Genomic DNA, 26,815 nt, shown 5'->3' with positions numbered 1-26,815 from the left:
GGGGTCTATGAATGAAGTCCCCAAATCCAGTTTATTGGCGTGGTGACGCTTTCACAAAATAAAACGAGTCATGAGTGTGAGTTCGTTTGTTTGCGTAATGTTGATGTAATGATCCTACATGAACGCCAGGTGTCACTATGGCCGCGTCTCGACTAGACGCACGAGCTCGGGGCGGCACTATGTGCGCGCGCGTTTTGGACTTGCTGGTACTTGTGGTTGGGTGTTTCCATGTTGTGGTGGGAAGAAGAAGAAGATAAGTGAAAGAAGGTGATCTGCCGGACGAGAAGCAAGAAATGGAGCCGTCAGAATTGCCAAAGGATTTACTCGGTGAGAACAGCTGCATTCTGAGGGGGCACTTTTTCTAAACTTGACTTGTGTCACATAAATTACTGTGACACGGGAAAAGGTGATTTTTTTTTTTCCCTGTACTCGGGGGCGGGCGGGTTACCTGCTCCTATGCGGGGGATAAGTAGGCGTGTCCTGACACATTCTTATGCATAGAAACAAATTGTCGTTATATCAAACCAAGTTCAAACGTCCCTTTCCATCCCGTTGGACGGAATCTTCACATATCCTCAGTTGGCATTGTGAAAGTTTCAACTCACCCAATTCAGCCAGCAGCATGATAGCCTACTAGGCCTTCTGTGCTTGCTGTAGGCCCTACAGCAAGCACAGACCTTGCGCGACTTGGCTTTGTCAAAGTTGCGCAAAGTGCGGACGTAATGTTCTTGAATTCCAACGTTGTTCACACAGGCTACTGTGGACGCGCACTTGTGCAAGTGAAGCCAATTGGGATGTGCGATGGAGCAAGTGACAAAAGAGGGCCGGCGTCGGCCATGATCTGTCTTCTCTCCTGGCTCTCTAGAAATGGTCCATCTCAAGCCTATGCCCTGAAAGACCATCTCCTCTAATTCCTCTTCCTTGCTTTGTGTGTCGTTGCGGGCGGGCAGAGAGTGTGCAGGAGGCGGTCGGGCGGAGCCTCGAGTTGACCCTCAGCTGCCAGCTCCAGCCGGAGGTCAAAGGTGAAAAGGTGGACAAAGTGCTGGTGAGTGACCTTAGTGACCTCGGGCATCGTGAGATATGGAGATACGTTTTGATGGAGTCGGGCTGCTGGGCGGAGTTGGCCTCGGTCTGGTTTCAATCAGTTTGGGTCCCATACTTCCTCCAAATCCATTCGCTGGGCCGTCATGGCTCTTGCTCAGCAACAAACGTAAGCGGCTTTGGGACAAATTTGCATCATTACATATCGTATTGGCTATGATGTGATATTTTGTCACAACCACTCGATGTTTGTACACTGATAAATTTCCCTCATTTCGTGTGTACAGCATCCGTCAATTTTTTTTCAAGCATAAAAGAAATGCAAATTAGTCTGGAAAACAGGGATGCAAGAACCAGTCTCCTCGTAACGCCGCTGCGAGGTGAGTGTAAGCAGTGCACTGCAGCAAGGATGTGAGCTTGCTGTTGCCTTTTATGCACAAATATGTACATGCATACCTGAGGGCGGACACACGTACACACCACAGCGAAGCCCGCACATGCCTACATGCGCCCGGGCCCGTCCCGACGCATCCGCCGACGTGGTCTCCTGAACTTGTGACAAAGTGGGCTTGTACTCATCAAGCAAATCGGACAAAGACCGTGGAAACACAAGTGCTCTTTGTCAATTGTGTGCAGGCCTTGTCGTCGCATCGAGCCTACCTGCTGTCGGCACGCTTTCCCTCCAAGGTTGGTGTTCAGTGTCTCACATCTATCGCGAGCTTGCTCTCCGAAAGTCAGCTTGATTGCATGTGTGCAGGTGGAGCACTCCTTCAGCTACCTGGACATCCATGGTCTCCGTAGCAACAAGCCCACTCAGGTGAGATGTTACAAGAAGTGGCTCTCGGTAACATGCTAACTCTTGATTTGGACTCACCCGTCGCGTGCCACCTCGCTTACATATCTGGTGCTGTGTGTGTGTTGTGTGTGTGTGTGCGCATGTAGGTGCTAGTGGAGTGCCAGCGCGGCCCATGCACGCTGTGGTTTAGTTTCCAGAAGGACAGTGACCGGGTCATCGCCCACGTCGGTGCCAGTCTCACAAGGATCTGCCCAGACATGTTAGTAGCAAGGAGCAAATTTTAGGTGTGAGATGTTGGACTTGCTCAGGTTCTGGCTTTCTGTCTTCCCACCAGGAGTCTGCTGAAGAAGTTTCACGTGACGCCTTCTGAGCGTTGGGCTGCCCTCATGGCCGTCTGGGAGCAGCTGGACCCTGTGGGCTTGGGGCCTTGCGGTAGAGTTGGGGGGGTAGCGCAGCACAGCGCAGCGCAGCGCTTTGATAGTTATCCCCATTCCTAAATCCTGTTCCAGGAGGCTTCTCGGTTCAGTACCGGGCCGTCTGCGACAACCTCAACCTGGCCTACAGGGAGGAGGTCCAGTGGGTGAGTGGCACTTGATTCTTGTTGCCGAAGCCAATGAAGGTGACGCTAACGCCGTCACACATAGCCGAGCACGATAGTTGCGCTGCGCTTTTCGAATTTGATAGGTGGGCGGACGGCAACACGTTGCGCACCTATGCAAAACACCGTCTTGTAGCAGGTGAGTTTTCAAAACTTGTGGTTTTCCCCCATCAGGACGTGGACACCATCTACCTGAGCCAGGACACCACAGAGCTCAACCTGCACGACTTCAGTCACCTGGACGGCAGGTGTGTGCGTCTGGTCTTGAGATCTGAGCTCCGTTCACGGCTTGCGACATGCCCTCTTTCTTTTTCTTCAGGGATCTCGTGGCCATCGTTGGCACACTGGAGTACAACAAGTGGTTCATCAAGCTGGTGGCGAAGGACTTCAAACTGGTAAGGTTGGCGTGTGCTAGGGAGTGGGGCCCACTTAATGTTGACGCGGGCGGGTAGTCTGCAGAGGTTTGCGAGCAGATCCTGCACGTCATCTCCCGATCGAGTTGCCTGGAGGAGCTGGTCCTGGACAACGTCGGCCTCAGAAGGTCAGAGTGGGCGTGACCGCCAGCGCGCACGTGCTTCTTCTTCTTCTTCAACTTGTCTTCCGGTTTCTCTCCCTCAGTGACTTTGCTCACAAGCTGTCCTTGGCTCTGGCTCACAACCCCGCCTCCACGCTGCACACCCTCAACCTCAGCAACAACTCTTTGGACGACAAAGGTTCAACACACGCATGCGCCGCTTTGCACTGCAACATGCACACACTGGTATGTCCATTAGGAGATGACTGGCTGTGTGTGTGTGTGTTTGAGGCATGTGTGCTCTGGGCGCTCAACTGGGCAAACTGGCAATGGGCCTGAAGAGAGTGAACCTCAGCAAGACCTCGCTGTCCCCCAAAGGTGACTCATCTGTCCAGACGCCTTCTCCGAGGGCGGGCCCCGCTCACGCATGTGTGTGTGTGTGTGTGTGCGTGTGTGTGTGTCAGGCGTGAACTTGCTGTGTCAGGCGCTCTGCCGCAACCCCAGCGTGGCCGCCAGTCTCACGCATCTCCAGCTGACAGGAAACTCACTCAGAGGGGACGACCTGCAGGTGGCACGGAGCGCTTTCACAACACGTCGGCCACACGCTAACAACCACGTTGTCTTGCTTTTGACAGCACCTCCATAACTTCCTGAGTCATGACAACCGCTTACAAGTTTTGGATTTGTCCTCCACTGACTGCTCATTGGAGCAGGTGAACGCACATACACGTGCGCATGCGCACACGCACGGTGATCTTCCAAAATCACATCAAATGATTGCGCATATGTGTTTGTGTCAGACATCATCATCTCTTCTCAAAGGATGTTTGAAGCATCTGCGTGTCCTCAACATGTCAAAGACAATCTACTCCCACAGGTGAAACACACACGTATGTTGACAGGATTGACAGGTTACATGTCAGTCCTGTCAACATACGTGTGTGTGCCGCCCTGCTTGTTCTTGCGTCATGGTCAGGAAGTGCAAGGAGGTTCCTGCATCCTTCAAGCAGTTCTTCAGCCTGAGCCAGGCTCTGGTCTCCGTCAACGTGTCCGGATGCAGACTTCCCGCCGAGGCTCTGAAGTGCGCAAGCGCGCCGCTGCACGGATGGCGCATGGCCGCCAACGCTTGTCAGCCCTTTACCGTTGTCTTCTCAGGGCGCTGCTGCTGGGCCTGGGGTGCAACCCAAACCTGGGCGACGTGTCTCTGGACCTGAGCGGCTGTGAGGTAATGCGCTTACCACTTGCGCAGAGTGTCGTGACGTGACCCAAAGGAAGGCGCCTGACAAGTAACGTGACCCGCTCTGTTTTGGTTCCAGCTGCGCTCGGCTGGCGCTCAGATCCTGGAGGGCTGCGTGGCAGAGATCCCCAACATCTCCAATCTGGACATCTCCGATAACGGTGCCGACCTATTTGTTGCCCGCCCCGCATGGTGCTAGGTGTTTTCTTTCTCGAGCTACCCCAGCTCCCTCCCGTGTTAGCATGCTAGCCTCAATCAACGGATGAATTGATTGAAGTCTTGTGGCTGTTGGCAAATTCAACAAGTCTTCTTTTCTCGTGTCAGGTCTGGATGGGGACCTGAGCACCCTGCTAGTCTGGCTGGCCAAGAACCGCTCGGTGCGCCACCTTTCATTGGGCAGGAACTTCCAGAACATGAAGTCCAAGTGAGTTGGCGAGCAGCATGTGGGCATGACGCTTTTCACTGCCGCTCCCTCGTTTCCGGCAGGAATGTGGCGCCAGTCCTAGATGAACTGGTCCGTTTGATCCAGGAGGAGGAGTCGGTGAGTGACTGGCGCGTGCGTTCCAACTGCAGCCGCCGCTGACATGGTTTGGCGCCGCCTAGCCGCTGAGCTCGCTGTCGCTGGCTGACTCCAAGCTGAAGGGCGACCTGGTCGTGGTCCTCAACGCCCTGGGAAGCAACACCTCGCTCACGCAGCTGGACATCAGCGGCAACGCCATGGGAGACATGGGCGCCAAAATGCTGGCCAAGGCCCTGCAGATCAACACCAAGCTCAGGTGGGGGGCGGCGCTCCAATCTGGTGCCAGTCTGGCGCCCGCCACTCTTTGCTGGCTTATTGTCGCCTTCTACAGGACGCTCGTCTGGGACAGGAACAACGTCAGCCCTCAGGGCCTGCAGGAAGTGGCGTCCGCTTTGGAGAAGTGAGTTGGCGCTTCCTCAGTCGGGATGGCAGATGGGGCTATTGAAGCGCCACAAAAGGAGTTTTTTTGCGTCACAAAAAGCCCACGTGCAAAACCAAAACAAAACCCAGTTTTGCTCATACCGGGTCTGGTGTGCTCCAATCTCTGAAGTTTTTGCTGGTTAAAATGCATTTCAGACACGTTTTTTTCTTTTTTGAAAGGAACTTCACCATCCGGTTTATGCCCGTTCCCATCCTGGATGCCGCCCAGGCGCTTAAGACACACCCAGAAAAGACAGAAGACGCTCTGCTGAAGGTGACTTCCGAGTTCCTTTCGGGATTTGTGACATCATTTCATACTCGTGGTTTAGCTAACTCCCCAACTTGCACGGGTGAAGCGCCGAGGTTCCCGGGACCCTACTGTGAAACTAGCGTGACCATTGGCGTGGTGTCTTTGTCTGCAGATGGAGCACTTCCTGCTGAGGAACCACGAAACCCGGAAGTACCTCCAGGAGCAGGCGTACCGGCTGCAGCAGGGCATCGTCACCAGCACCACGCAGCAGGCGGGCACCTCAGCAATAGCCCCTCCTAGGACCGAGTTCTAGCTAACCCTCTGCTCCTTCGTGCAGATGATGGACACCATGTGTGTGAAGGTTCAGGACCACCTAAACTCACTCATGTTCTCCCAGGACCGTGTGGTCCGGGAGGACATGAAAGTGGCAGAAAACCTGATGAATGATGCAAGAAACTCCAAAACGGTGGGTGAACTTGAGCTCACACTAGCTGGTTCTGAGTGGAACTTTGAAGTGTGCCCCTTCCCTCTCTGGACCCTCCAGCTGCTCCCTTGCCTCTACCACCTGGGCGGCAATGCTTTCCGCGGTGCCATTCAAGACAAGTTGGAGTCAGTGGCAGTGGAAGTGGCGGCCGTGATGGAGGAGCAGCTGCGGGTAGTCACACGCTGACAACTGGCCTCCACATGCACGTTTAAGCCAAGTTGCTGTGGCAAAAATTGAGTCCAGCCAGCGTTCGTCAGCTTCTCTGCTCTCTGCAGACGATGCTGGCGTCCATGTTGGAAGCGGCCTCCGGTTTATGTCCACACGTGATGAAGACGAGCCGTCTCAGTGTAGATCTGCTGAAGGCAGGCGCGGAGAAGATGAGCGTCCCTCGCACGTTTTTCAGCCAGACGCTGCTGGAACAGACGGGCGTTGACATCCTCAACAAGATCAGGTCACAGTGGACATACCCACCGCTCTTTGGCACCTGTCTACCCCATCCACGTGCGTCCGCTCCTCCTTATGAGGTTCTCCGCTTTTGCCTTTGTCCCTAGTGAGCTGAAACTCGGCGCGGCATCCTTGATCTCCGACCGCGTGGTCGATGGGATCCTGGACTCTTTGTCCACGTGGCGCCACACGCTGGTCAGTTGCTATTTTTGTCCTCGCTCCCGCTCTTCATGGGACCTGTCTTCCATTCGTCTGGCCACCGACCATTTCGTCCTTCCTCGCTGTAGGCCAATCACGTGAGCAGGCAGGGCCAACCTGCGCTCCAGCCCGAGTCTCAGGAGGAAAGGCAGATTCTCGACGAGACGGTCCTTTATCCGGAGTTTCGCGAGGAGGGCGGCCAAGCGGACGCTTGCGTTGTAGGAATTGCTACTTTCCTCCCCTGTTTATTTGGTTGTCAATGTCTTTGATAGAGCACCTTTGCCTCCAGATGACAGCCAAATCCAAAAGGAAGAGTATTCTGGTCCGAATGCTGCGACCGGTCTCGGTTGCCTTTGGTACGTAATGGCAAGTGCAGCATCTGGGGCTTTTTTTTTTTTTTTTTTTAACCATCAAAAGGGAACTTGTGATGTTTATTTCAGAGATGGAGTTTGACCTGGACAAGGCCCTGCAGGAGGTTCCCATCCACGTGGTGGAGCCGCCGCCGCCTTTGCCCGTGCCAGACCTCGCGCCAGCGTTCCCACCTCTGGGATTGCCGCCCCCCCTGCAGCATCACACCAAATTGCGGCCCAAAGCCAGGAGGCGAACAAAAGCTAGCAGAGTCGGCGTGAGTTGGCAGGAACCCAGTCAGGCAGCACACAGTATACCTTGTGTGACCATGACTATTTGTTTGCAGCGTGAGACAGCGCCAGTGGTCGAGCATGAGGGCACGATGGGAAGGCTGGACGAGGGTGTGGATGAGTTCTTCTCCAAGAAAGTTCTGAAAGTCAGCTTGAAGTGAGAACCCGACGTGGCCTACTCCTTTGAGTGAAAGCCACTTGAAGCAATCTCTGCACCTCCTTGTCCACACAGACGCCTTGCCGCACAAGCCACGCCGTCAAACACGCACGAGTTGGTAGACAAAAAGCGAGACTCCAGGAAGAGCGGCTTTTTCAACCTCATCAAAGGTCGGACGTCCCTTTCGGAAAAAAGCCAGGGGGCCGCCGCATCTGTCATGTCGCCCCGGACCACGTCACCCGCCCCAGTGCTGTCGCCCCCCACGACTCCCGTCAACGTGCTCACGGATGAGTCCCTGCCTACGTCGCCCTCCAAGGAGCATTCTGAAACGAGCGCCTCGGCACCTTCCTATGGAGCGGCCGAGGAAAAGGACGTCGCCCTGCTCCCGCGGCGCGTTCCCGTCATGGGTGCCGACCTTCTGGCAGAGATCAAGGCACGGCAGAAGAAAATGGCCGCCCACAAGGTGAGGAAAGCAACAATTTGCTTCCATGGCCGCGGGGTAAATACATACAATTGGCGAGGGGACCTAAGTATCTTGCTCAGTACTGCTGCAAGTACATACATTTTGTACGTAGCTAACCACTGTAGCTATGTAATAAGCACTGTAAGTAGCTAAGTAACCCTAACTAGTTACTGTATTCTAAGTAGTAAAATCAATACTTGGTCAGTATGCTGTGGAAAATCTAGAAAACAAGCACAGATTACATGATGGAATTCTCTGACCTTGAAATGACATCAAGGTGGGGTTTTTTTTCCCTTTGGTTGTTTAGTTGGAGTCGTCAAAAGAAGGCCACATGGGTAAGTCCACGCTAGGGCAAATGCTGATGGTAACACTGTCGACTGTGGAATTATTCACTAATTTTCTACCCTGTATAATCACGACCCTGAAAAAAATGTTCATCCTAGCAATTTGGGTGTTATTCCAAACCCAGTCACTGCAATGGAATTGGAAGCACTCATTCTGACTCCCGAAACACTATTTAGCCATATCTATGTATAGCGTACAATATAGCGTGTGTGTGTGTGTGTGTGTGTGTGTGTGCGTGCGTGTGTGTGTATGTTTATACATTATATGTGATGCGCTTGCAGCTAATCCATGGTTTGTCCTAACATGGGCGCAGATGCAGAGCAGTCTCGACCAGAGACCTCCCCAAGGTCCAAAGCCCCCATCGTCAGCACCAAGTCGCCGCTCTGTCCGCCGGTCACGGAATCCCTCAGTCTGCCCAGTCCCTCTAGTGTCCCCAGTCTGCCCAGTCCTCTCAGTCCCTCCAGTGTCCCCAGTCTGCCCAGTCCTTCCAACTTCCCCAGTCTGCCCAGTACACTGGGCTCCGGCAGCACCTTTGTGCCGAGTAAGTGGAAGAAAAAAAATGATGATGATGGCACATCACCATGCATCACTAATGCCGGACGATGCTAAGCTTATAAGCGATGATGCTTAGATAATGGCAAACAATACTAAGCTGATTGGTTATTATTCTAAACTAACATATATAATCCTAAAATCACACGTTATGTTGCTATGTTACCATGTGATAATGCTAAGCTAGTGTGCACTGATGCCAAGGTGACCAAGCTAAGCTAATGCGAGACAATGCTAATCTGATAGCTGATGATGCTAAGATAGCACATACTATAATACTAAGATAACATGCTCAGCTAACATGTGACAATGCTAATCAAACTTGATGATGCTTATCAAACCTGATTATGCTAAGCTAATTAGTGACAATGCTAAACTGACGTGATGATGCTCAGCTAAAGCTAAGCTAATGTGTGCCAATGCTGACGTGTGATGATGGTATGCTAACACTTGACAATAGTGAGTTAACATGCAATGATGTTAAGATGACGCCTCAATGCTAATCACAGCTGACAATGCTCAGCTAATAGGTGAAAGTGTTTCACTAGCATGTAATGATTACAAGCTACCAAGTGACAATGCAAAGCTAACATCCCCCGTTTCCTGCCAGACGATTCCACGGCAGAGGGTGTTCAAGTTCCTCTTCCTGCTCCTCGCCTAAAGAGGGAGCCATCACAAAATGATGAACACCAAGATAGCAACTTGACTGGTCAGTTACACGAATGTCACCAAGTAATAATGCAAAGCTAATATCCCCCGTTTCCTTCCAGACGATTCCGGGGCAGAGGGCTTTCAAGTTCCTCTTCCTGCTCCTCGCCTGAAGAGGGAGCCATCACAAAATGATGGACACCAAGATAGCAACTTGACTGGTCAGTCCCACGAATACAATGCACTACCATACGACAGTAATACTTTGACACTACTAATCTATTACTACTGCTACAACCAGATGAATAATATGAAAAGTACTACTACTATGACAACTTGTACGACTACAACAGTAATACAGTGACACTACTCATCTGCAACGACTGGAGATAGGCCACGACTATTACGACTTCCACCGCAGTGATGGTTCTACTGCTACTAGTTCCACAGTAATACTCTGGACCCTACTCTCCAACGGTGGCACAATGAGCACTATATTACAATTGTTGTACTTGTTTGTGCGACTCTTGTGACAAAATGTGTTGCGGTTTCCCGTCAGCATGGGGCGTTGCCGCCGCCTCACCGCGACAGCAGCGCTGGTCGTCCCTCAAGACGTCGCCACGCCGTTGTCCTGATGTGCGTCAGCGAGCCAAGTCCCTGCCCGCCTACTCTCCGACACCGTAACGCCATTAGCACTCCCGCTGAATGTGCTAATAGCGCTAACGCCAACAAAGATGCTGACCTCAGGGCTCCCAACGCCTCGGTCCTCGCAGAATTCCAGCGGGTGCCCGTGTCTTTATGCTTCCAAGTCATTTTGGTGGCGGATGGCGCGCCCCCCTATTTTGGTGGGCTCGGCTAACTCATTTCCCCCCAATTTGAGCTCAGGTGAGCCGCGTCGCTACAAGTAACCTGTGCTTTTCCGTGTTGTAGTGCAAAGCATTACAAGCACTTTTTTAAAATATTGCCATTTTCTTCATTCTGAGCTTGCTGCAAATGGTATGAATGTGAAATTTAGAAACCAAGATGACTTGACGGCATTGGGTATCGGTCTTTTCATTTCCACATCAAAGTGAAAGCAACTTGTAAGTATTAAAATGGACATTTGCCCTGCGCTATCTTGTTTGACAGCCTGGAATGGTGGCCCAGAGAGAGAAATGGACAAAGCAGCATTCTGTTGAGCCTCTTCAGATGAAGCAGAAAAGTTGAGCAGTAGTCTAACCTTGGAAAAAATACACACACCAACAAAACTACCGTTTTTTTCCGTGTATAATGCGCAAAATTTAACTAATTTATTGTCCTAAAATCTGGGGTGCGCATTATACATGGGTACAAATTTTTTTTAATTTTTTTTTTTTTAAATTTTTTTTTTTTTTTTTTTTTTTTTTTTTTTAAGAAAATCATGGTACAACAAAACCAACAACAGGACTGACCGACAATAGTGTGTTTGTACTGTGCTCTGGTCATTTCGTCAAAGAAGGGATAATAGTCCTCTTCTCTTCTTGACTGACAATGAATGTGATAGTTTAATACAATCAGCAAATAACAAAATGCGTATTACAGGTAATATTTTATTTCACAACACTTTGCCATGTTCCTTTCGTCTCTGCTGTTCACTTCAAACACGCTCCATACGAACGCAATGCTCTCGTATCAGACGCTTGCTCGATCACCTGCTCGTTTGCTGTCACAATGTACCCTACACAAATCCGAAACATTTGTTGCGGCTCCGAGTCACGACGAGGGGCAAGTTTTGGTTTCCAAGGGTGTTTTTATTCCTCTTCAACGTCTCTCCCATACAGAGCCGCCTTTTTCACATGTCCGCACGTCACTTTCCTCTCTTTTCATCTGATCGCGGTGGTGCCTTTACGGGCAGTCGGAGAAATCAACGCCAACAAAAAAAAAATACATCCAGCCTAGTTAAGACCATACCAAAGACTATAAAAATGGGACCCATTGCCTCCCTGCGTGTGTGACGATCATTGGGACTTAAAAAAAAAAAAAAAAAAAAAAAAAAAAAAAAAAATTGGGTGCGTATTATACATGGGTACAGGCTTTTTTCCAGCATCAACATGCCATTTTTAGGGTGCGTATTATACATGGGGGCGCATTATACACGGAAAAAAACGGTATTCCTCCTGGTGAAAGAAATTCCTTGTTGCCACATTGCATGTCCAAGATTTGGAAGACTTGCTACTACGACACAAGCAACAAGACCACGACGAGGCTTCCGAGTGGTGGAGGTTCAGATTAGTCGTGGCCGACTCGGAGGCCAGGACGAGGCGTGTTTGCTGTTGTTGCGCTTGATGTCTTTGCGCGTCCGATTCCGTTTTATTGACGAGAGGCTCGATGGTGAAGAATTGAATGATGGTTGTTACGTAGGCCACTTGATTAAGTACACATGCAGGAGGACGGCGAGCCCGTTGTAAGGTGACATCACGGCTGCGTTAGCAAGCCCCGGCTTATCTGGGCCTTCTGCTAATCAGTGACTAAGGTCACGCCTGCGCGGTCCAGAGGTCGCCTGCCGTCATCCTCCACATCATTTTCCTGGCTGGCGCGCTCCATGAAGGCATCGCGGAAGAAGAAGCAGCAGCTCGTCCTCGTGAGTAGCTCGCCTTCGCTTCGCTGGGCAACTGCAGTGTTAGTAAAGATGATGAAGCCAACTTGGAAGAAAGCTCACGTTGCTTTTTCCCCCCTACGGAGTGAACGAACAAAACGATCCAAGGCATCCCACGTCACGGCAAATCTGCGACGGGAAACTCGAGAAACAAACCAAGGAGCTCATTTCCAATCAGGCATTTGTGCTTCTCAGCGGAAGGTCATTGATGACATCATCATGATGGCCACTAAAAGATCAGCCAAAAAAAGCTACTGTGGCTGGAAAAAGTCTACACACCCGCGGCAAAACGCGAACTTTTGCCGATGGATGAAAACGAGGCGATTGTTTCAAAATACGTTGACCTTTGACCCCAGAGGCGTAGCCAGGAATTTTTCCAGTAGGGGCGCACGCCCACAGGAAAAAAAATCGAACATCACCCACGCCGTTCGCTGATCGCTAAAACAACATCCGGGTCCGGGAGGCAAACGGTGAATGGATAACATCGTGCACATAGAATAGCGCAAGCACATTCGCGCAAGACCGAAAGAAAAAAACGGCATGAAAATGAAGAATCGAAAAAGCTCGATTTCTTTCAACCGGGGCGCAGGGAGTCCTAACCGGGGCGCCGCCCCGGCTCGCCCCGGCTTGGCTACGCCTCTGTTTGACCCGTACGGCTCAATTAAACGCAAGATATCAAACTGAGTGTAGTGGCTGCTTGGCTTGGTCCAACATGGTCACGTGACACAACGCAAAGCTACAACAACTGAACTAAGAAAGAGCCACCCGCCGTCACCTTCCCCCTGAGCCAAATACTCATCTGTCGCGTGTAAACCGCTTTGACAAGTCTCAGGCACTAGCAAACTCACATTGACCTCCAAACCGGGCCTGAGTGTGCAGACCCTCTCCTACCTGAGGGGGCGTGTCTGCGTTCATCACAGACCAATCACAATGGAGCTGGTGTTTACCGGGAATCGTCCCCATTTAACGCGCTGCTCGTTAACAAATAGGCTTAAGCTGTTCTCGGGTGGGGGAGTGTTGCCATTTGTCACTGCCGAAGCTCTCCACTTGCAGAGCACCTGCTGTTACTCTCGCTCGCGATGGCGCCCTGCTCACCCGTAAGTGTGTCCTCTGTTCGTTCCACTTTTTCGTTTTGGAAGCTAAGCGAAGGCAACGTTCGTGTCGCGGATCATTGGCCGAGTCACGCGCCGGAAAAAGAAGACAACGAGCTCAGCTTTCCGCCTGGTCAATATCGACGCAATATCGAGACAAACTCGCTAATAACCTCCATCAAACCTTCAGCCCAAAAAAACAAATCAAGATGTTGGCTCCCCTCACAAGTCATTCATTCAAGCTCCCACGGCAGAACGTTTTTTTCCCCTTGTCTTTGTAGTTTTTCATTTTGCAGCAGGTTAATTAGTGTTGGAAAGGCCCGCTTGAGTTGGCTGACAGTTGAGTTTGTCCTGAAGACCGAAGCTGAAAACGAGCTTTGGTGCCACCGGGTGGCGCTTGTCCTGGCCCCCACGTCTTGTTGCCAAATGTCTTCATTTCATTGTCTTGCGTTCATGTTGTGTTGCATGTAGAACTTGGTTCCTGCTGTGACGTTTGTTGTCTTTACCAGTTGGGCGTCCTGTCCGTGTCGCTGGTGACTCTGATCCTGGGCCTCGGACTGGGACTGGGTCTGAAACTGCAGGACTGTCAAGACCAAGGTGACCTCCCGTGCGGGCGCCTCGCGCACGTTCAGAGTGGCTTCCGTGCCGTCAAAGTGACGCCAAATGTACGCGAGCAGAAGGTCCTTCGAGTGTTTGAAGAAATTCCAATTCATCAAATTCCAGGCCGCCTTGGCGGCAATCATTCACTCGTGCCTTGCTCATGAGCTCCTTGAACATTCCACTGGCTCCACAGCGCGTCGTCGGGACGGAGCAGATGGCTGGAAAGGCGTTTGTAGATAAAGATCTTTACAGAGTCGCTGTAAAGTTGAGTCCCCCAATAAAACTGAGGCTTGGAGCACTTAATGACCTCATTGCCACGTGGCCCATCACCAGCCAGCAATGACTAATCAGTTATATCTTTTGATGCTTTGCGCAGAAAGCACGCCATAAATTTTGCGTGTGAGGTGCAGGGATGGCTTTTGGGGTCACCTGTATGCTAGTCTGAGAGACGTAGAAGGTGGCCAATGTTAGCTAGCGTTAGCCACTGTGTGCGTGTCGCACGGCACGCTCCATCAAGCGTTGAACATTAATGGAGTTACCGCGGAAAGGCACGCGATTGTGTCTAGTCAGCGGTTTACAAAGCGTCGATTTGAGCAGCAACTTCTTGGCGACCAATGAACGCAAAGGGAAGACCCCATGTGTGAGTCATTTGGTGTCGTCCATACCCCAGTGGCACCGCTGCAGACGTGCAGGAACCGCTGCTACCAGCCGTATGACGACACCACCCCTGGCTGCAGATGTGACGACGCCTGCCAGGGGAGTGGGACTTGTTGCCATGACTACCACGACCTTTGCAAAGCCCCTGGTGAGAGGTCGCCAACCTGCGCGAACAGTCCGTCTGGCTGACGCGCTTGTGTGCAGGTGAACTTTGGGAGTGCACGCGTCTGCGCTGCGGCGAGACGAGGCTGTCCACCAGCAGGTGTCACTGTTCGGACGACTGCGCCGCAAATTCGGACTGCTGCAGCAACTACCGACACATCTGCCGGGGTGAGATGCCGCAGTGTGCGCGCCAGCCACGCGTTGCGGTGCATCATCATGTGACTTGTCCGTGTTGTCAGGCGAGCCCGAATGGGTGGAAGACGAGTGCGACAACCTGTCACGCCCCTTCTGTCCGCCAGGGTACCGCGCATGCGCGCATGCAGTCGCATGCACTCGGTAGCGCCTCCGCAGGCGCGATGTGGCATGACGGGCGATGTCTTTCTTCGCTAGCTTCCAGCGCCAGCCGCTGCTTCTGGTGTCTCTGGACGGCCTGCGAGCAGACTACCTGCGCCTTTGGAGCCCGCTCATCCCGGTTCTCAGCAAACTCAGTGAGTCATCAACCGCTTTCCGCCGCTGCCGCCGTCGCTGCCGCTGCTGCCTCAGACTTTGACCACTGTGAATATTGTCTACAGAACAATGTCTCACAGCGAGTCAACTCTTGAGGCCATGCTGTGACTTTGCTCCTCATGTAGTGCAGAAAAAACACCTCATCTTTGTTGGGGTGTGATGGTGATATTGTTAGGGTAATATTTTTCCCTCTCCTCCCTCCAGAAAAATGTGGAACGTCGACACCTTATATGCAGTCAGCCTTTCCCACCAAGACTTTCCCCAACCACTACAGCATTGTCACGGTAACAAACACACACAGACAAGGGCACACAGTCAAGGTTGCACTGACATCATCCCCATTGACAACACACGCACATGCGCACACACACACACACACCCACACCAGGGTCTGTATCCTGAATCCAACGGTTTGATTGACAACGTGATGTACGATCCTGTGATGGATGCCATTTTCACCTTGTCGAGTCCGGAGAAGGAGAACCCTGCATGGTATCTAGGACAACCGGTGAGTGGACTAATTTGGACGGGTGGATGTGTGCGTCACTTATGGCTGAGCGGGATTTCCTCTCCAGGTTTGGCACACTGCAAAGTATCAGGGCCTAAAGTCTGGAACCTTCTTCTGGCCCGGATCGGACGTAAAAATAAATGGAAGCTTCCCAGACATCTACCGGCCATACGACGGGTACGCGGCCAGACTCTTCCTGAGCCACTGCCAAAGGAACGGCGAGCTCATGGGCTGCGTTTGACTTGCAGGAAAATCCCATTCGAGGAGCGAGTCCTGACAGTGTTGAAGTGGCTCCAGCTGCCGGCCGCTCAAAGGTGACTCGACTTTCGGTCCCCGCCTGCAACCCGTGAGCCGCGTTGTCATGTGCCGTCCGGTCTCCTCCAGACCGGACTTCTACACCCTCTACCTGGAGGAGCCAGACAAATCGGGACACAGCTTCGGTCCTGTCAGCGGGGGGGTATGTCCAAACCGTGATTGGCACTGAGCTCCAGTGATGTGAATGAATCATGTGACTCGGCCACAGGTAGCGCAGGCCATTAAAGGCGTGGACAAGATGATCGGTCAGCTGATGAACGGACTCAAGCAAACGGGACTTCACCGCTGCGTCAACGTCATAGTGGTGGCTGATCACGGTAACTGCAACGAGGCTCTTGTCGGGCGAGGCGGAGAATAACTTTGCCGCGTGTGCTGACAGGCATGGAGGAGACCAGCTGCGACAGGAAGGAAAACCTGCAGGAGTTTCTGGGCCACGTGGATGACTACCTCGCTACCGAGGGCTCCTTTGGACGCATCCGGGCCAAGAACGGCGACTGTGAGTGGAGGGGCTTTATTAGGGCGCCCAAAAGCCAAGCCCGAGCACTATTTGAACTCTGGTCAAAAGTGAGATTCTCTTTGGCACAGGTTTTTGAAAGTAGTCCGTGTTCTGAGCGAGTAAGTACGAGTAACCCCCCTCTAAATCACAGGTGTCAAACTCAAGGCCCGGGGGCCAGATATGGCCCGCCACATCATTTTATGTGGCCCGCGAAGACAAATTGTGCATCAAATTCGTGTCATTACTAGAATTGCAAATTGTCTTCACTTTTAATATCTTTTTGTAAATATTTGACCAGTTTTTACTCGTCTCATTTGAAAATGAGTTGTCAGTTTGTTTTGTAGCTTTTACTGTATATAATATGAGGTGCTCCGACATTTATTTGGGTTGACATTCATAATGGCCCTCCGAAAGAAGCTATGACTACAATGCGGCCCACGAAAAAAATGAGTTTGACACCCCTAAATCATTTAGAGTCTAAATGAAGACCGCACATTAACATGAGCGTGAACGACTCGTAGCAAGCTCTGTAACGTCCGTTTGTGTTTCAGTGGATGCAGCTGGCATTGTTGCCAACTTGACGGTGAGCACAAATACCACGTCGAAGATGGCGTGTACACGGGTGGGAGCAACGTTGCGCTTGTTGCCTTTTTAGTGCAAGCGTGCGACGCAGAAGCTGCGGCCGTACTTGAAGTGGCACCTGCCCAAACGGCTTCACTTCACCAACAGCCGTCGTATTGAAGATGTCAATGTGCTGGTGGAGCCAAAATGGCTGCTGGAAAGGTAGGCAGGCGCGCCCCGCTCTGCCCCGCCCGCACCTGTTCGAGTCACGGCACCGCTCTGCTGTCAGGCTTCCAGGCTCGCTGCGCTTCTGCGACGGCGGTCAGCACGGCTACGACAACGATGTGGCCAGCATGCACGTGAGTCAGTTCACGTGCTAGCATGCTAATGAGGCAGCGTGCTAACGCGGCTCTGCTCTGATCCCTCCGCCAGGCTATGTTCGTTGCTTACGGGCCAAAGTTTGTCTCTCGCACGGAAGTGGAACCCTTCGCCAACATCGAGCTCTACAACCTCATGTGCGGTCAGTCCGCGCTGCCGCCGGCACACTGGCTCTTGTGACTCCTATGACCTTTGCAACCCATCTGAGTGCAGACGTGCTGCAGATCTCACCAGCCGCCAACAACGGCACGCACGGCAGCCTGAACCACATGCTGCGACAGCCCTTCTACTCGCCCACGCCCCTGCCAGAGCGCAGCGCACCCGCCGAGTGCCGCCTTAGCAGTCTGCAGCCGCAAGACCCGCTGGGCTGCTCCTGCCCCAGCATGGTGCGTCCGGCGGCGGCGGCGCGCCTCCTCTTGCGTCACATTCCGGTCCTCTAACTGTTACCAGGCTTGTTACTGTTGGTGGCACTGTTTTCAGTCCTGCTCTGCTGGAACACTTAGTGGGACTAGGACTAATTGTTACTGCGTCTTTCGTTTTGAGTTGCTGGCGCTGTTACACTTAGGTTACTGCCGGTGCTCCTCTCGCTGTTAGCTTTAGCATTCATGGAACTGTTATCTTTGTGCTTCCTGCCGGGCGGGCTCCTCAGAGCGTGGACGCTGTCGAGACCGCGAACCGTCGCCTCAACATGACATCCGCTCAAGGTGAGCCCATCACTACTGCGGCGTCTGGTTGCTACCTCTGTCCAAATTAACCTTCCCATTCCTGCAGAAGCGGCGGCGCGACGCAAACACCTGATGTTCGGCCGGCCACGCCTGCTGAGGCCCGGGGAACGCTACTGCATCCTCCACCAGGAGGCGTTTGTCAGCGCCTACAGCCGTGACCTGAAGATGCCGTTGTGGAGTTCTTTCAACATGGACGCACCGGTACGCCTGCCATAGCTGCAGCGCTCTGGATTAGTTAGTTTTTTTTTCTTTTCTCCTCTCCCCCTTCTGGGTGTTCAGCAAAATGTTTTGACTTCACAATGACAAAGCAAGGAGGAGACGGTTGAAAGCCCCAAGTGTGGCGGCAGTACTTGCGCTGCGTGTCGATGGCTGCCTTTTGATGTTCCCCTTTTGGCAGAGCAACTCTGAGCCGCTGCCGCCCATCGGGGCGGACTGCCTGCGGGCCGACGTCCGGATCCCCCCGTCTGACAGTCGTGGTTGTGAGGACTATGGCCACTTCACCCGTGCCTTCCTCTACCCGCCTGGTACGCCTGGGCCAGAGTCTGTGCCCTGAGCCACAATAAGCTCAAATGACCTTTCTGTCGCGTTGCAGGTCTGACCCTGAAGGAGGCGGAGCGCTATGACGCCCTGCTGAGCAGCCACATGGTGCCCATGTACCCGCAGTTTCACAGTACGTTGTCACTAGACGTGGAATAGTCGCTGTCCGTGACTGCCGCCAATACTCTTTCCGCCGCTTTGCTGAACACGCCGTTGCTAAGTCCAGCAATCCAAAGCATTCTCAGCATGCCAGCCGCTAGCCTCTGCCAGTGGCTAATGCTAACAGCAAGGCTCGATATGAATTAATTTTGGCAGAAAGTCTGTGCGCTGTGGAAGCAGTGGCTGGCCACCCAGAGGAGGAAAAGATTCCCTGCAGCTTGCATGCAGCTGTTTTGAAGCGTTTTGCTGTGCATTCCCTGGCCACCAAGAGGCAGTGTCATACTGGCACACGCACGCATACAAGACCTTTTCGAATCAATCTCGAGCTTTTTTTTTTTTTTTTATTACGCCCCCCCTCCTCAAACATTTGCACATGATGCCTGCCACTGCTGCTAAAATTGGCGACGTCCCTACTTCAATAGGAACCCTCCAATTCAGTTCTGAAAAGCAACAGTTTTCGTGTTTTGTTGAGGAAGGTGACGATGCAAAGAATGTATTTCATACTTATGTCCCATCCTTTCCACTTTAGGGATCTGGACGTACTTCCAGGGCATGCTGCTCAAGAAGTACGCCGGCGTCTACAATGGCATCAACGTGCTAACTGGCCCCGTCTTCGACTACGACCATGACGGACGCCGCGACCGACCCGAGCTCATCGAGCGGTACAAAAAAAAAAATGCACACAGACAAGGCTCGAGACTGTGTTAGCTCTTTTTATTCAATTTAGTTTGCAAGTTCAGTTAGCTGACACGTTTTTGATTTTCAATCCAAAACTTGAATGAGTGAGGTTGAGAAAATAAAAGGAGCTGCCATTGAATGGCCGGTACTGAGACCAGGTCCATGGTGGGCGGTCTGTCGGCACGCACTCTAACCACGCGGCCGTGTCACCCAGGTGGGCAACCCCGGGCAACGTGTCTGTGCCCACACATTACTTTGCCGTGCTGAGCAGCTGCCGCAACGCCAGCCGCCCGCTGCCAGAATGTGAGGGAGCGCTGCGCGCCGTCGCCTTCCTGCTGCCTCACAGAGCCGACAACTCCGAGAACTGCCAGGTAGTGCCGAGCGCCTCGTTGTCGGGTTGGCGGCAGACACCTTTAACTTGCCGTGCCATCGGGCTGCCGTGACGGCAACATTAAAACTGATTGCCCTTCAACAGAGCGACAAAGACGAAGCTTCCTGGGTGGAAGATCACATTTGGTTCCACCAAGCTCGCGTGCGAGACGTGGAGTGGATCACAGGACTGGATTTCTACCAGGAGAGTAACAGACCACTCCCTGAGCTCCTGCGACTCAAGACCCGCCCCACAGCTGCCAATCAAAAGCCATAACCAAGACAGGGATTGTCTTTTTTGGCTTCACTGTGTGCAAATGTCACTACAGTCAATAAAGTTTTGAGGCACAGGCTGACAAAGAGTCCAAGTGACTTTGTGCTTTTATTATATTATGTGCCTTGTCAAAAGTCTGTCGTGTCCAAGGGACGGCTTCTCCCATCTTATTACCAGCTGCTACTCGTCCAATGTGATGAGTTGATAAAAACGCAAACTCCTAACCTGACGTTCAACAGAGTGGAAATGTTCTTCGCTTTTGTCCTGGTTAAATCATACCACGGATGTTTGAGCCCCCCTTTTCCTTCCAGACTGGTATTGGTGCAAGTAGATGCTACCGGCCGATACAAAGTAGCGATAGCTTGAATACATTGATTAACAATGACAAAATGTAGCGACGTTGTCGAGGTCCAGCTTCTGCAAGGGAAGAAATTTTTATTTTTTCAATGTTCCGAAATGATCTCACGTGACCTCATTTCACACTTTTATTACGTCGTAACCATCAAGTGGAATGAACCATGAATGCTGGCTAAAACAAACCTGGCAAAATAAGCCAATTGAAACAGAAATTAACAAGCAATGGTTAAAGAAAGAACAGATTAGCCAGTCAGGGCGTTTGAACTTTTTTTTTTCTCTATGAACAGCAAACGAGTTCATCCCAAAGTCAAGTAACCGTTATTTTGTTGAGTGTTAAATAAGACATGGGAGCCAGACGTAAACGAAAAGCGGGGAGGCGAGGCGCCAGAAGCAACAATGGGGGTAAACAAAAAGTCAGTGAGCTGAACCAAAGCCATCGTGAGGTGCACATGTCCGTGTTTTGTTTGCTGTATTTAGCCACGCCCACTTGCTTTCTATTCAGGAACGGCAGGCGGCAATGAAGGTCGTACGGAGTTCTGTCTCTTTGTCAGACATCAGCAAGTCGGCCATCTCTCGGTGGGGTGTCGCTCGGTCTCCTGGTTGGGTGTCTGTCGTTCAGCTGTCAGTCAGTCGGGTGTCAGACGCTCGGGCTGCTTTCCGTCAGGTGTCTGTGCCGGTTGGGTCAGGTGTCGGTCGGTCAGGCGTCGGTGAAATGGCTGTCTTGCGTCTGTTCTTGTCTGGGTGCCGGGAGGTTTGACGTCAGCCGCTCCTGCGTTTCTCGCCACGGCACGAGCCAAGTCGTGCGGGCCTCAGTCGTCCAGCTCAAAGGTGTGCAGGTACGTCTTGAAGCTGAGGATGCCGCTGTAGCTCTGGTTGTGGGCCCGGTAGAGGTCGAGCCCGCTGAGGATCTCCACGTCTCGAACCCTGGCCGTGTGAAGCTGCAGCAGCTCCTCCACCCAAAGATGCTCACCGCCTTCGCCCTGTGCGTCAGCGGCAACACATCAGCGGGCGCAGGCCAGACCAGCCGCCTGGCCAACTGCCAGGCCAGCTGCCAGCCTCCGAAGGAGTGCAAAACTCACCTTGCAGGTCTCGCTGTTGTCGTCCCGGTGAGGAATGAGGAAGGAGAAGACGCTCAGGTCACCGTCGCACTCGTCTAGTGTTAGGTTGGCTTGCCGGCAGCTGGTCACCACGGTGAAGTAGTGGGTGGGCACAGGCGGCGTGCCAGTAGACGACCTGCACACAACTGCGCTTAGTCTCAGCGCCCCTCACGCGTGCAGTGGTCGCTTCCAAAACACAAGCGGGCGCACTCACTCTCGAATTTCCTCCAGGCTATCTCGGCGGCCGTCGTAGTTGTAGTCAAAGACAGGTCCGGCCAGGACATTGATGCCGCTCTTCTCCTGTGCGTAGCGCCTCAGCAGTGCCCCTTGCAGGTAACGCCAGATTCCTGTGGGCACGCACACATGCACGTGTCACCTGACCAAGAGTGCTGAGTCACGGCATCCAACAAAGAGGCAGTCATACGCCGCCCCTCGGCCAGGACAGCGCCTCCTTTGTCCGGCTCGCGGAGATGTCACGCCGTGCACCGGACTTACGAGTGAAGGCGGGAAACATGGGCACAGTGTTGGTGATGAGTGACGCCTCGTATTTGGACTCGGGCGATGACGCCAACTCTGCGGACAGGAAAACAAAACCGAAGATGACTCGGCGCACGGGTGCCTCCGCAACACGGCCGCCTCCGCAACACGGCCGCCGGCCTGGTGTTTACCGGGCGGGAACAGGAAGCCGTAGCCTAGGAGGCCGTTACGCTCGTAGGCGCCACAGCTGGCGCTGTGCTCGGCCGACACTCGCCGGTCCGTCCGCAGGCAGGGACCGCTGGCGGAAGCTGCCGGAAGAGGAGTCGCGTCCTCCTGGGAACAAACAGCCCGGTCATGTGGGATCCCAGCCAAGAAGCCCGCATGCGAACGTACCTGCGGCATCAGCGTGAAGGACGTCCACAGCGGCATGGCCAACTCGCGGCTATAGGCGCTGACAAAGTCCGAGTGATGCAGCAACGCGTAGCGTGCCTCGAACATGACAGCGGGGCGGCCGAACGGCAGCTGGGTTACGTCTGTAGGAAAAAGCACGTAGTGGAGCCCAAGCCTTTGGGGTGACTGAAGGATGGATGACCTTGGATGACCGTGAGCTTAGCCACATTGGGGCTGGCATTAGGGGCCACCAGACTTGGGATAGACCTACTGTAGTCATTGACGCCATCTTGAGTAGTGCTAAAGGCCTCCACGTTCTGCTCCACTTTGTTCTGAAAGCAAGCGCAAAGACGTCAAAAAGGCTTTTGGGCTCGTCGGCAAGGGTCGTCACCACGCGGGCCGACCTCGTCATCGCAGCTGCAGCCGAGGTCAAAGGTGAGGGCCGCCGCCTCCTCCTCCTGTGCGGGCGGCGACACCTCATCCGGCATGACGGGCTGGAAGGGCGGCGACTTCAGCATGGCGTTCAGGCTTCCGTGCGTCCCGTTGTTTGGCGCCGGCTTCAGGCCCAGAAGGTCTGTGATGCGGGAAGCGGCAGAGTGGCGCTGGGGTACGTGCATGCATGCGTGTGTTGTTAGCGCAGGCGTGACTTACCGCACATGACGTTGTAAAGCTCAATGTTGTCAAACTCGGGCACTTGAGTGCGGAAGCGGAAACTGGGCCCGTGTCCCACGAAGATGGTCTACAGGCGGAGGAGCGGGAACTTGGTCAGAACCCGCATGGAAAACCGCAAGCACAAATCTAGTCAACGCACCCTCATGCTGGTGATCTTGTTGTCGAAGCCGTGGTCGCCGAAGAAGCCGCAGCGGGTGCGCATCTTTTCTGGCATTTTCCTGCAAGGTGGTCAAAACATCGAGGCTGCTCAATGAGCAAGACGCCGCACGAGAAAAGAGGCCCGCAGGAGAGCTCGCGGTCCGCAGAAGAGCTCGCGGCCTGCAGGTGAGCATGCCTGCTGTTTCACTTCCGTGGGGAAGCAAGGGAAAGGCAAGCGACATGGCACACGTGGTTTCTGTGCCACCAAGGTGCTGCGCTCGCAGGGCCACAGAGAGTAGGCGCCCTGTGTGGCATCACCTGGCAACGTGCCACTTCCTCTCCATGAGCAGGTGCACATCCTCAATGCGGCGGTTGTTGGCGTAATGGAGTCTCTTGGGCAGATGTTGCTTGAGGTAAGGCGTGAAGTGCTGTGTGGCCGTCTTGCACTGTGAGCAACACAAGGTTAACTCCGCTCGCCGTCGCCAGATGGGGCGCGGGGGACGCTTTCCTCACCGTCAGGTTGGCCACCACCTGCTGAGGGTCATCTGCGGGGCAGTACATAAGAGAACATTGAAAACCTGACAAGTAGGAGGCAAGTGGCGCGGAAAGTCGAAGCTCGAGCCAACCAAGTGGACAGAGAGCAGCAATTGAGGAGGACCGCAACGGGAAACGGGATGTGTCAAGTTTGCGCAACAGAGCAAGCTGGAAGAAGGTGTGTCGGAAACGGATGCTCCACGGAGCGTACAAATCGCCAAGTGTATGGCCAGGCCGAAGCGAGTGTGAGGCCATGTGGCATACGTAGCAACCAGTAGAAGCCGAGCAAGGCAGGCCTGACTCACAGGTGGCGGACTTGCCGTCCCGAGGCCGGATCCTGCCCAGCGAGCCCGGGATGAGGGTGATGTCATCGATGTTGAGCGGGTAGCTGCTGAGGAACTCGGTGCGGTCGCAGTGTGCCTCCTCCATGCCTGCGGGCTCATGGCGGCGGCGGCGTCAGAGGCCTCACCTGTCTCCCCGTGTTGAGCGGAGGGGGCCGGGCCTCACCGTGGTCACCCACGACAATGACGTTGACGCAGCGGTGGAGGTTCATCTGCTTCAGGCCGTTCATAAGTTGACCGATCACGCCGTCAATCTGGCGCAGTGTGTTGTCCAGCTATTCCCGCACGCACACACGCACCGACACAAACACACACACACACACGCAGCAAAGTGTCTCTTAGTTTGCCTTTGGAATATTTTTCTGCAAAGGATTTTTTTTTATGGAGCATGCGTCCATAACTTTGTGAATCCTCGTTTGGGTTATTTCATCCATTTTCATGATTGCCCCGCGCTTAAGCCCACCTCACTGCTCAGCGGACCCCAGCGATGTCCGAACGTGTCGGGCTGCTCCGAGTGCACGGCGTAGACGTAAGGCCTAGTATATAACACACAACGGTGTTAAGAGCGTAGGCCAAGGCCGGCTGAAGCGCAACTGTGTCTTGGACCTGTGTTGGTCGGGCAGTTGCAGCCACTGCAGGATGGTGAGAATGCGTCTCTCTAGTTCGATAACCCTGAAACAATGTCGATGATGTCGTCAGCGGAGCCGTGTTCGCGGCAATGACGCCCAATGTTACCGAGTACATCGGGAGCACCGTCCAAATACCAGGGCCAGAAGAAGGTTCCGGCTTTGACGCCTTGTTCCTTGGCCGTGATCCAGATCTGTGGACAAGACCAATGCGTGACAGACACCTCAGAATAAGTGGCGTCACTTACCCCGCCCCGGCCCCGTCGCCTAAACGCTTACCGGCTGCCCGCCCCACCAGCGATGGTTGAGCTTCTCTCTGGACCGCAGGTTGAATGTGGCGTTAAAGACCGGGTCGTACATGGTGTTCCCAACGATCCCGTGGGATTCCGGGTAGAGGCCCTGCAGAGTTGACGCAATGGGACGTCATAGACAGGTCGTGCTTGTCTGGACCTGGGCGGTTTGCCGGCAATTTTGGAATGCTCCTGAGGTACTGACATGTCACCACCCACCATAAAGCGGAGACGGCGCATGGCATGATGCGACCTCACAATAATGGCACGGGGTCCCTAGATGCCAATGACCACCTCGTGACAAACCTGACATGCCATTACAGTGTATGTCGAGACTTCGGGGAGCTGAAGGTCCTGAGTTGATTCCGTACTGGCATGTTGGGACCTCACAAGACTTATCGCCTAGCGTGCTGCCAAGGTACTAACAAGCTGTCTCGGGCCCTCTGGTGCATGACCACTGGTGGCCCCTAGTGGGCGCCGGTGTTGACACATGAATAGATCCCATGACTCACCGTGGCCAATGTGTACAAGTTTGGGAAGGTCTTGGTCGGGTAGACAGGCCGCATGTATGGAGCAGTCGTCCCGCATGATCCTGATGGCAGAAACCTGTTAGCGTTAGCATAAGCCTGCAGAAGGCAAGGCCTGTCGCGAGGGAGTTGGGGTTGGGTTTGGTTGGTTGGGTTGGCCAACCTACTGAGTTTCTGGATGTTGGGTGTGACGGAGACGCCCTTCTTCAGGTAGGATGCTCGGAAGCCGTCCACAGACAGCATGATGAGAGGCGGGCGAACAAAACTGCGGGGCGAAAAAGCCGACACACGTGTATTTGCCAACCCTGTTTGAGCCTCCTCCACCGCACTTTAGCGCTGATTGCTGGTTACTTCCTGCCGACTCACCCAGCAGGACACTCGGCACTGACCATCTCCTTGCAGTCTCCTTGGAGCCACGACTCCTCGCCTAGAAAGGAAGCAGAGTGAAAACCGAGTCGAGCAGGAAGTTTCTGGAACTACCTTTGCAAACAGCCTTGTAGTTGGAGCAGCAGTCTCCTTTCTCCAGACAGTCATCCGTGCAGTGACAGGCGTGCTCGTCTATCCTGTCCTCGCCACAACGCTCCGGACGGCACTCGAAGCGTCCCGCTAGCCACACGGAGTGCGTGCGGGATCAAGACGGATAAGTGGTGCGGCCGTGCGGGAGTTCTGAGCGCCCTGTGGCGGTACTGACCCGTTTTGAGGCATTGCTGGTCAAAGTCAGAGCAGCAGCTGTAGTAGGTTTTACACAAGTTGTCACACCGACATCCCGGAGGCTCGGCTTCCTCCAGCTCGAAGCAGCGACCCTTGCACGAACCTGACGAGCTCACCCACTCCGACACTACTGTTGGGGACCCGGGACACCACGGGGAGGCGGGCCAACCCGGGAACACAAGGGACACCAGACAGTGAAGAAATGGGCACGGTGGACCCTGGGGCGCACGGGAGCCCATATGGGTGCCACAACAACGGACTCAAAATGGAAGGGGGGGGGGGGTGCCAGAGACCCCAGGGACACAATGAAGTTCTGAGCGGGGACACTAGCCGGGGGAGCCGATCTCACCTTTAGTGTGCACGGGCGTGCCATCTCCACCGTCAACGAGTCGGCTGGCCTGAAAGACGTACGCCGCGATGATGTCACCGCGCCACCCGCTCAACGCCAGCAGCAGCTGCACACAGACGACGCACTGCAGTGACCTCATCAAAAGCCACTTTGCCGTCTCTGTCGACACGCTCGAGCGCTGTGTTGTTTTTTTCCGTCTGCCATGAGAGGAAGAAAAACGAAAAAGGAAGAGCTGCTTACCAAATAGTTGATGAGCATGTTGGTCAGCCGGACAACAAAGTGAAAAGTGTCCAACGTCCGCCAGGAGAACTCAGTGCGCCTGTGCAAATCGATGTGAGAGCGCACTCTCTCCCTCTCTCTCTCCTTCTCT

At 53.6% G+C, this 26,815-nt stretch overlaps 3 protein-coding genes across 7 annotated transcripts; 2 read left to right on the top strand and 1 right to left on the bottom strand.

Annotated features, from left to right (window-relative positions):
* Window positions 1-180: 180 nt before the first annotated feature.
* Window positions 181-10,553, top strand: LOC119130124 (F-actin-uncapping protein LRRC16A-like). Of its 3 annotated transcripts, XM_037263764.1 has the most exons (38): window positions 181-327; window positions 951-1,045; window positions 1,678-1,728; window positions 1,799-1,858; window positions 1,984-2,096; window positions 2,172-2,269; window positions 2,347-2,417; window positions 2,610-2,683; window positions 2,755-2,830; window positions 2,888-2,976; window positions 3,054-3,148; window positions 3,241-3,327; window positions 3,414-3,517; window positions 3,585-3,662; window positions 3,750-3,826; window positions 3,926-4,030; window positions 4,105-4,174; window positions 4,266-4,347; window positions 4,511-4,610; window positions 4,673-4,727; window positions 4,790-4,962; window positions 5,038-5,106; window positions 5,307-5,400; window positions 5,549-5,647; window positions 5,714-5,842; window positions 5,921-6,031; window positions 6,136-6,311; window positions 6,412-6,499; window positions 6,592-6,720; window positions 6,792-6,858; window positions 6,943-7,127; window positions 7,197-7,297; window positions 7,373-7,760; window positions 8,068-8,095; window positions 8,419-8,646; window positions 9,268-9,366; window positions 9,428-9,526; window positions 9,865-10,553. In XM_037263764.1, the coding sequence occupies exons 1-38, from the start codon at window positions 294-296 to the stop codon at window positions 9,987-9,989; spliced, it is 4,002 nt and encodes a 1,333-aa protein (XP_037119659.1). In that variant the 5' UTR covers window positions 181-293; the 3' UTR covers window positions 9,990-10,553. The 3 variants fall into 3 exon arrangements, with proteins under 3 accessions (XP_037119659.1, XP_037119661.1, XP_037119660.1); XM_037263766.1 differs by lacking the exon at window positions 9,268-9,366; XM_037263765.1 differs by lacking the exon at window positions 9,428-9,526.
* Window positions 10,554-11,818: 1,265 nt separating this feature from the next.
* On the top strand, window positions 11,819-20,027 carry LOC119130148 (venom phosphodiesterase 1-like). 3 transcript variants are annotated; one of them, XM_037263827.1, is made up of 25 exons: window positions 11,819-11,904; window positions 13,520-13,607; window positions 14,281-14,415; window positions 14,472-14,597; window positions 14,669-14,729; window positions 14,820-14,917; window positions 15,141-15,220; window positions 15,325-15,444; window positions 15,512-15,621; window positions 15,693-15,758; window positions 15,829-15,901; window positions 15,968-16,076; window positions 16,139-16,255; window positions 16,807-16,838; window positions 16,911-17,038; window positions 17,106-17,175; window positions 17,249-17,336; window positions 17,408-17,580; window positions 17,844-17,898; window positions 17,966-18,120; window positions 18,317-18,443; window positions 18,512-18,589; window positions 19,145-19,277; window positions 19,508-19,664; window positions 19,769-20,027. In XM_037263827.1, exons 1-25 carry the CDS (start codon window positions 11,866-11,868, stop codon window positions 19,937-19,939), a joined length of 2,589 nt encoding a protein of 862 aa, XP_037119722.1. In that variant the 5' UTR covers window positions 11,819-11,865; the 3' UTR covers window positions 19,940-20,027. The 3 variants fall into 3 exon arrangements, with proteins under 3 accessions (XP_037119722.1, XP_037119721.1, XP_037119723.1); XM_037263826.1 differs by having other exon boundaries at window positions 16,139-16,261; XM_037263828.1 differs by lacking the exon at window positions 11,819-11,904 and adding an exon at window positions 12,897-13,016 and having other exon boundaries at window positions 16,139-16,261.
* A 380-nt stretch (window positions 20,028-20,407) lies between these two features.
* LOC119130151 (ectonucleotide pyrophosphatase/phosphodiesterase family member 2-like) lies at window positions 20,408-26,815 on the bottom strand. Its single transcript, XM_037263833.1, has 25 exons — window positions 26,686-26,815; window positions 26,446-26,551; window positions 26,077-26,226; window positions 25,866-25,991; window positions 25,752-25,812; window positions 25,553-25,650; window positions 25,371-25,450; window positions 24,848-24,967; window positions 24,707-24,762; window positions 24,549-24,614; window positions 24,406-24,478; window positions 24,109-24,217; window positions 23,907-24,032; window positions 23,581-23,612; window positions 23,386-23,513; window positions 23,069-23,147; window positions 22,909-22,996; window positions 22,662-22,831; window positions 22,529-22,589; window positions 22,261-22,400; window positions 22,059-22,200; window positions 21,886-21,963; window positions 21,605-21,737; window positions 21,373-21,526; window positions 20,408-21,273 (listed from the first exon to the last, which is right to left on the bottom strand). Exons 1-25 carry the CDS (start codon window positions 26,701-26,703, stop codon window positions 21,103-21,105), a joined length of 2,565 nt encoding a protein of 854 aa, XP_037119728.1. The 5' UTR covers window positions 26,704-26,815; the 3' UTR covers window positions 20,408-21,102.

Source organism: Syngnathus acus, chromosome 11 (genome assembly GCF_901709675.1).
Source record: "Syngnathus acus chromosome 11, fSynAcu1.2, whole genome shotgun sequence".
Taxonomy (NCBI): domain Eukaryota; kingdom Metazoa; phylum Chordata; class Actinopteri; order Syngnathiformes; family Syngnathidae; genus Syngnathus; species Syngnathus acus.
Note: the sequence above shows the minus strand (reverse complement) of the source record. Positions and strands in the feature narration are given on the sequence as shown.

Bases quoted from the DNA above. Each gene is read 5' to 3' on its own strand.
- LOC119130124 (XM_037263764.1), top strand. From the start codon at position 294: ATGGAGCCGTCAGAATTGCCAAAGGATTTACTCG. The intron at 6,859-6,942 runs GTACGTAATGGC...TGTTTATTTCAG, and splicing joins ACCGGTCTCGGTTGCCTTTG to AGATGGAGTTTGACCTGGAC. The intron at 8,096-8,418 runs GTAAGTCCACGC...ACATGGGCGCAG, and splicing joins GTCAAAAGAAGGCCACATGG to ATGCAGAGCAGTCTCGACCA.
- LOC119130148 (XM_037263826.1), top strand. From the start codon at position 11,866: ATGAAGGCATCGCGGAAGAAGAAGCAGCAGCTCGTCCTC. The intron at 17,039-17,105 runs GTAGGCAGGCGC...CTCTGCTGTCAG, and splicing joins CCAAAATGGCTGCTGGAAAG to GCTTCCAGGCTCGCTGCGCT. The intron at 18,444-18,511 runs GTACGCCTGGGC...GTCGCGTTGCAG, and splicing joins TGCCTTCCTCTACCCGCCTG to GTCTGACCCTGAAGGAGGCG.
- LOC119130151 (XM_037263833.1), bottom strand. The intron at 25,651-25,751 runs GTGAGTCGGCAG...TTCGCCCCGCAG, and splicing joins AGTGCCGAGTGTCCTGCTGG to TTTTGTTCGCCCGCCTCTCA. The intron at 22,997-23,068 runs GTGCGTTGACTA...CTCCGCCTGTAG, and splicing joins ACAAGATCACCAGCATGAGG to ACCATCTTCGTGGGACACGG.